Raw genomic sequence first — 8,734 nt, forward strand, 5'->3', positions numbered from 1 at the left:
CTCTCTCTCTCTCTCTCTCTCTCTCTCTCTCTCTTTCTCTCTCTCTCTTCTCTCTCTCTCTCTCTCTCTCTTCTCTCATCTCTCTCTCTCTCTCGTCTCTCTGTCTCTCTGCTGTCTCAAATAACCTCACATTGAAAATATGGCCCCAATACGATTCAAATCATTTTTACAGGGTCCAGCTTAATTTTCTCTCGTGATCAATGCAATGCGTCGCCACATGCACGCGTCCCTCGTTGAATGACTGTCATTCAGACTGACTGACCGTTCTGGGAAGATGTGTTTGTGTTGTCAGCTGTCTATTAATACATCATCATTGTCGTAATTCAAAATCGAAGATGGTGTGAGCGATGGTCGATCCAATGGGGAGCTGTCTGAGACTTGCGAGTAGAATTATCTAGGACTAGTGTCGCGCGATAGATGGTGGTCATCTCGTGTTAAACTTGGCCAGCACTAACGCTCTGTCGCGTAGATTTCGCCCTTCGAAACACGACGTTATTATCTTTTTAAGTAGTGCATAAATTAGAACTATTGAATTAATCCTTAATCCGATTAACGCATTATCATTCAACGCTGTTTTCGTTAGTAAAACTCGTTTAGAAATAAAACCACTGTACGAGTAATCGGGAGTGTCTTATCAGAAGATAGTCTATGTACGAGTAAAATGTTAAACACTGCTTACTCTAACATATAGATGTTTGATCATTATTTAATTGATTAAAGTTTATATTTGCGAACTCTAGGGCGTAAGTAGTGCATTATAATTTTTTAATAATATATATATAAGAGTCAAATGGCAGAGCGCTTCATTTATACGTCTTTTCATTACAATCCGACTGTTTTCAGGAACCCAACACGACGAACGGGGGTTAGACTTAATCCTTTAAGGGCAGGGTGCTTACAATTGTCGTACTTCAGTGTCTGTATACTTTGTCTATTATATATGTAGCGATAGGGGTTCGAAGTTTCCTTCGTTACCGGTCTGAGTTTCACGTCGCCTGGTCCGGTCGGCGTTGCAGTGGACCAAAGGGTTGACCTGTTCCTGTATCGTTCGCAGCACGTCACGACAAATGACGCGGCAGCCCTACGTACGCATGACGTCGCGTCGCGGATAACGGACGACGAGTTCTACCCGAGCCGACTACCACGCTGCGCGCACGCTGACTCAGACAACCACGGCACCTCTCAAATCTCCGTTGCTGGCGCGTGTACGGGACGCCGTAGCGCTGACAAGCACTATAACTACTGTTAGGTGCCACAGACGAATCGAATCAACGCTCGACTTGATTCGTGGTTTATGTCATTTTAATATATTTTTTTCTAAATTTTGTTTCTTTGTTGGTTTTTTAGTTCTTTTCGTTCTCGTTTCGTTTTAATGCAGCTCGTGTTTGAACTTGTGTATTTTGGTGGACGTAGTTAACCTAGTTATTATATTCTTTGGTTTTTTGTTGGTTTAATTTATTTATAGGATTATATCAAGAGGTATTAAGAACGGTATCTTATACGCTCTTGATTAGCAACGCTTGACGTTTCAGATACAGAAAGAAAGAGAGGAGAGAGAGGACAGAGGGAGAGTGAGAGAGAGGGGAGGAGAGAGAAGAGAAGAAAAGAAGAGAGAGAGAGAGATAGGAGAGAAAGAGAGAGAGAACGAGAGAGAGAGAGAGAGGAACGAGAGAAGAGGGAGAGAGAGAGAGAGCGAGAAGGAGAGGCAAGACGATACGCGAAGAGAGAGAGAAGAGAGAAGCGAGAGAGAGAGAGAGAGAGAGAGAGAGAGAGACGAGATGAGAACGAGAGAGAGAGAGAGACGAGAGAGAGAGAGAGAGAGGAAGAGAGAGAGAGAGAGAGAGAGAGAGAGAGAGAGAGAGAGAGCGTTGCTGATATGTCTGTTCCATATTTAGAGAACGAAAACTCGACGGTGCTAGAGTATATATATGGTACTAGTATATCATAAGATTTACATCGCATGTATTTGTAAGTATTGTAAGTATTTGCGTTCAGGTGGCATTCAACAGTAGAGGGAGCCCATAGACAGCAGACATGAATATGCATGACACAAAAATCATTTTTTAAATTGGCGTAAGGATACGGTTGCGTGGCACGTGGACGGGGAGCGAGGAGCGGTGTGACGATTTAATTTAACAATTCTGTATACATTTGGTAGGTAGTGTGTGTTTAAGGAAGGTAAGGGTGGTAAAGTTTAAGGAAGGTAAGGGTGGTGAATACGTGAAGGCACCCACCTAACAATATCCTAACGTGCATTTCTCGACAGCTGGGGTGCACAAGTCAGATCCGAATCGCTCGACATTGTCTACAACAACGAGATGGGAGACTTCGCAACGCCGGACAACAGTGGCGCCACCACGCCGGCCCCCTCCGCCAATTACATAGAGGCGGGAAAGCGCCCCCTATCGTCAATGTCACCTTGTATTTTAGTGGGGAAGGATGGAGATGTGGAGATGGTTATTGGTGGCGCCGGGGGAAAGCGTATACCAACAGCTGTTGCCTACGTAAGAGCTAGAGGCTGAGATTGTACTCGGATTTGTCCAGACACTAGCCCTACCGCTTGCCTAAGTGTTTTATCTAACACTAACTGAACTACTCAACGCTAACCCAACACGTTACCTAACAGTACCATAACTAACTGACTCTAACTCATGCAACCTACCCCAACTTAACCCTAACCCAACCTATACCTAACCCTAGCCCCAACCTTGCCCCTAACCCTAACATGACCCTAACCTAACCCTAACCCTAACCTGATCCTAATCTAACCCTAACCTAACCCTAAGCTGAACCTAACCCTAACCCTAACTCTAACCCAGACCCCCTCCCTAATCTAACCCTAATTCTTACGGTACCTCAATCTATCCTAACACTAATTCGTTCCTAACTCACCCCACCCCTAATCTTAACAACAACATGCTATAACATCCTCTATGCTGATGACATGGTCCACTTTTTTCGTACGAAAGAGGCTCTACAGCGAGGTTTGATTATTACGGAGAGAGTGTTTACAAGGTATGGTCTCACGCTAAGTCACAAGAAGACAGAGACGACGGTCTTTAATGGTAACACCGATGACACAACAGCTACAACTCTGGTCAAGCTCGATGACCATAACATCGTTAACACTACTGAGTTCAAGTATCTTGGCGTCCTGTTTTGCTCTCTCGATTCCAAAAAGTTTGTTCATCACCATATCGCGTCAGCTGTTGCAAAGTTCGCAGAGTTTAAGCAGGTGCTCACAGACCATTGAGTGAAGCTGAAGAGGGAAATATATGGCCGCCTTCATAAGATCACGGTTGATGTATAACTCGGCAACATGGGACTTGAACGCTGGCGTCATGGCCGAACTGGAGGTTGAATAGGTGAGACTCCTCCATAAAACAGTGCGCAGAGGCTTCAAACGGCGCCAACCTCCGGGTTTCTCTGATGCCGACTATGCATTCATCTACCCCAATGCAGATATCTACTGACTAACGGGAGCCAAATCACTGAAAGTCTATCAAGAGCGGATTTACATCGAATGGCTTGGTCACTGTGTACGAACGGAGAATTCTACCCTGCAGAAGCAGTCACTGTTCATGATAACAACAGCATGTCAAGGGAAGCGCCGACAGCCTGATAGATGGCTGAGAATTGAGCGAGTATTGGGAATGGATATCTACCCATCTATCTATCTATCTATCTTATCTATCTATCTATCTATCTATGCTATCTATCTATCTATCTTACCTATCTACCTATCTATCGTATCTATCTAATCTATCTATCTATTCTATCTATCTATCTATCTATCTATCTATCTATCTATCTATTCTATCTATCTATCTATCGTATCTATGCATCTACCGTATCTATCTATCTATCTAATCATATCTATCTATCTATCTATCTATATATCTATCTATCACCCTCTATGAGTCTAATGTGTTATAGTTTGGCACACTCTGTATCAAGTTTCGGTGCAAGAGGTGATATGTTGTTACGTACAATGACATGCGAATCTAACATATAATTTGCATGTTATAGTAGGATCAATGTTACGCGCATTGTACAGTCATGCAAGTCAGTGCAAAAAGTGAATCCCGTTTATTCTGCATGGGCCGGTTTTATTTTCTGCTGCCTGGAATGGGTGCGTTGATTTACCACTGCTGCCTGCAGAGCATGAATTTTTTCATCATTTTTCCTCCTGCGACGTTCAGATGACCTCGGAGGTCAAATCGCAATGTTCGCTATGATATAGCACCAAAGTTCATCTAATGGCCATCCTTGTTTGACATATTCTAGAGTGGCCCAATGATTGAATTTGAAATCGAGAAGACAGAGAAACCACCAAATCTGTGTTTAGATTGGGCAACTTAGTCTTTAATCTAACTTCGTCTTAACGTTAAATACCACCCTGCTTTACAATGAATATGATATGTATTTGCTGCAGGTACTGCTGGAGGAATCTCTGGCTTGCGCGATGACGTAGTGCAGGCAGTGGACGCCAGGTCTGCTCTCACCATCAGTACGAACCAAGATGTTGTGGTCTACGAGGAGGGCTTCTCTCAGGTACTTATTTTATCAGATTCCCGTGTCTTCTTTCTCTCTCTCTGTCTCTCTTCATCTCTCTCTTCTTTTGCGGCTCTACATTCTCTCTCTCTCTTTTCTCTCTCTCTCTCTCTCTTCTCTCTCCCTCTTCTCTCTTCGCTCTCTCTCTCTTACGGTTTTCGTGTCCTTCTTCTCTCGCTTCTTCTGCTCTATCATCTCCTCGTTCTTCTCTCTTCTCTCTTTTCTCTCTCCAGATCTCTCTCTTTCTCTTCTCTCTTCTCTCTCTCCTCTCTCTTGTTTCTTCTCGCTCTCGTGTTTCTGTCTTGTCTCTCTGCCTTTTCTCTCAACAACTTTCCTCGCGTCTCTTCTCTCTCTCTCTTTACGACGTGGCACGCGTATCTTCATATTTAACCTCACGTAGAGGTTTTTGAAATAAGTTCTATGAGAGCCGGTGTACATCTATGTACATGCTAATGTTACATCTATTGTAATTCTTGTCCTGCGCGCTAAGCGATGTGTTTTTTCGGCCGATTTATTTTTCAGGACGCGACGCGCCTGCCACAGTTTATTACGTTCTAGTAGAAGCGGTCCGGACAATTAAAAATTTTGTTCCGAAATAATATCTCTCTTATGAAGAAATCTTGTTGAAAAATAAACTCATTTAAAAGGTTTGGCGAACCAAACCAAAAAAAAACGACCGAGACCGATTCCAGAACGCACCCCGATTCCCACCTAACCCTAAGCCTAACCCTAACCGTAACGCTATAACCCCTAAACGCTAACCCATAGCGCTACCCCTAACGCCTACCCCCTAAACGCCTACCCCTAACGCTACCCCTATCGTAACCCCCTATTGCTACCCCTATCGCTTACCCCGAACGCTCCCCTAACGCCTACTCTAAAGCTAAACCTATCGCTACCCTAAAACGCTACGCCGAACGCTACCCTCTAACGCTACCACACCCGTAAACGCATGGGCACAGAAATAAAGCGGTTGTAACTGGCCCACTGGTCCTGCAGTTGTGGTGCAATCTCTCTTTTCTCGCAGGCGGTCATAGCGGGTCTACAACGTTGGCCACGGGGTGGAAATGTCTGGTCTTCACTACTCGCAACGTCGCCGTCCATCAGGAAGGAAGCTCGACGGGGTCAGCTTCGTCGGTGGTGGCAGACGCCAGGCGGGAGGTAAAACAGCGGGGATCTGAACCGCGCCGCCGTCCACGAGTGACCACGTCCTTCCAGCTGACAGCACACGCTATACTGCCATAATGTCATATCACTGTCATATGGTTACTGAGTTGACATCGACAAATATTCACGTCATTTTCAGACTATGTCTAAATACACACATACGGCACGACACAAACAAATCAAACACACACACACCACACACACAGCCCTCACCCCACACACAACGGCCCACACCACAAGTCCCACACACACCACATCACACACACACCACACACAACCACACACACACACACCCCTCGCACACACACCTGTATCACACACCACAACACCAACACACACACAAGTACACAACACACACCACACACGCAGGAGGCGATCCACACACACACACATACACACGCACGCACGCACACACACACACACACACACACACACACACACACACAATCCACAGCACAACAACACTACACACCAGGACAGCACGACAACCACATATATATATATATATATATTATATATATATAAACTATTGATAGAGTATCTTTCTATCTCTCCTCTCTCTCATCCTCTCTCTCTCTCTCTCTCTCTCTATATATATATTATATTATATATAGTGATATATATTGATATAGGCCCTATATATATACTATATATATAATATTATATATATATTGATAGATAGATAGATAGATAGAGAGAGAAAGTATATATATATAATAATATATATATATATATTATGATATATTTATCAAGAAGCTAATAATAATAAGTATGTAATTTATTAGCTCTTGGTTATATATACTATTATATATATATATTATATATATATATATAGGCCTATATCATATATATACTTATTATATAGCGAGAGAGAAGAGATAGATAGACTGCCTGCTGGCATGGAAGAAGTTATAACATAGAAACACTACAAACCAGCAGCGGATAATATTTTTCCATGTGCAGCTTCCCCGGGTCAGTATTTGATGCTCTCGGGTGACAGTATTTTTTCACAATGCTTTAGAGACCGCTTCATCAATCCTCCGGAACGCTGAAAAAGATGAAATTACAATTGCTAATAGTGGCTGATGGATCAGCCCTAACTTTATGATTCTTCAGTGCACGCACACTCAAGTCCGGAATTTCGGTCATTTGATAAAGTAATACAATAATGATATAAATAATATAATTATAATATATTATATTTCCATCTCTGATCCGTATTCGTATTCGTACTTTTTGTCGTGTTTAATAGTACTGGGCACATGTGCGGCGTCAAGTCCTGCATTATCATTAGTGTTTAATAATATCTATAGGTAATAATAATAGGTAATATTTATAATGTTGTATTTCTGTCTGCTTTGTTCGCTGGGGGGGGGAGGCTAGCAGAAATGTCAATTCCTCAAACCTAATACTTCCTAGACATACCGCATCTATGTTTTTCCAGCCATATAAGGTACACGTTTACTTCCATGCAGCTACATTACGATAATTATACCTAATATCAGGAGTAGATACCTATTATCTACTCCTGCTAATATGAATCAAGAGCGGATCCGTTATTTGAAGAAAGGGGTGTGAGCAACGAGGTTAGGGTTAGGGTTGAGGTTATGGATAGGGTTAGGGTTAGGGTTGGGCTTGAGGTTAGGGTTAGGTTCAGGGTTAAGGTTCAGGGTTATGGTCACAGGCGTTAGGGTATGGTTTTAAGGGTTAGTGTTAGGTTCAGGGTTAGGGTTAGTATTAGTGTTAAGTTCAGAGTTATGGCAGGGTTAGGGTGAGGGTTACGGTTTCATGGCAGGGTTATGGTCAGGTTAGGGGTTAGGGTTAGTGTTAGGTTCAGGGTTATGGTAAGGGTTAGTGTTTAGGTTCAGGGTTATGGTCAGGGTTAGGTACCGGGGTCCTACCTTTTTTTACTGATTACTTTACTGCTTTCAACCGATTACTGTCTACTGCGTCAGAACCGATCGTCAGCTAACTCGTGAACGGTTGACTCACAGGTTCGAAGATGTTTACAAGATGAGAAATCGTTCTGTCATGTCGGTATCAGGACTGAATAAAAGATTGGCCGTTGTGTCGGTGTTTTTTTCAAGTTGAAGCAAATTTTCATTTAAATCCAAGTGGCTATAGACATGTCCGAATATAGACATCTTGCTCAAACGTCAAGCTCGCTCAGTGTGACGCACTAATCACTACGAATAAGTGATTAAAAGTGTTTTTTCTCGCGTGTTATAACGCGTCCCTGGACCTTGTGATTTGCGCGTACCTTTCCCTTTCAGCGCTTGGCCTAGCAGCGGAGGTTGCAAAGCTCAAACGTGCAGTAATTAAACGACTTACTAGCTGTACGACTGACTGCCAAACTACGCGACAGGACAGCTGAGCTCCGTGGAGAGGAAACACACACACTAAGCACCTCAGCAGGACAGAGACGAATGACGGCAAGAGTGAGTGAGGATCGAGTGCCATCAATCATCGAAATTGCATACACTTCGGCGAGAGGTTATGTCACCAAGCGCTCCATAGGGTTCTATGTCCCCCAGGGTTTACTTGCCGGAACGTACCCCTCGGGTTACGGTCCGGCTATACCAGAAGTATCCTGGTCACTATTTGATCATGTGTAGGGTTAGGGTTTAGGGTTAGGTTTTAGGGTTCGGGTTCGCGGTTAGCGGAGTGAGGCGTACGGCAGCTCCCTAGACTCGTTAGTGGAGTAGGCTAGGTACGGTCACGGCATATAATATAGTACCAGGGTAGCGTTCCAGAATACCAGAATTCTGGAAATTCGATGGAATTTAAATGCCTGGTTTTTTCCTGACGGGCACGTGATTGTAACACAGGTAAATTCCTCTCGCCGTGTCGGATCGCGCTGTGGATCCGTGGTCTACTTCGGCAATCAGAAATCATCAGACCGCACCGACGGACGGGGCAGCGCAACCAGAAGGTTGTCGTGGCAACCGATAGCACATTTGCTTAGGAATGCCAACCTCGGAAATAATATGGTAGACTAGAAATACGATATAGG

General features: G+C 43.7%; 1 protein-coding gene across 1 annotated transcript in view; it reads left to right on the top strand.

Moving 5' to 3' along the window:
- The window catches only part of LOC106804993 (gamma-glutamyltranspeptidase 1-like), a 13,166-nt gene extending 8,633 nt beyond the window's left edge, over positions 1-4,533 (top strand). Inside the window, exons 5-6 of the mRNA XM_014806436.1 lie at positions 2,267-2,504; positions 4,436-4,533. Coding sequence (XP_014661922.1) covers positions 2,267-2,504; positions 4,436-4,474 — 277 coding nt within the window. The 3' untranslated portion in view covers positions 4,475-4,533. The remainder of the gene's footprint in view (positions 1-2,266; positions 2,505-4,435) is intronic.
- Positions 4,534-8,734: the final 4,201 nt, after the last annotated feature.

Source organism: Priapulus caudatus, unplaced genomic scaffold, assembly GCF_000485595.1.
Source record: "Priapulus caudatus unplaced genomic scaffold, Priapulus_caudatus-5.0.1 Scaffold96, whole genome shotgun sequence".
Classification (NCBI taxonomy): domain Eukaryota; kingdom Metazoa; phylum Priapulida; class Priapulimorpha; order Priapulimorphida; family Priapulidae; genus Priapulus; species Priapulus caudatus.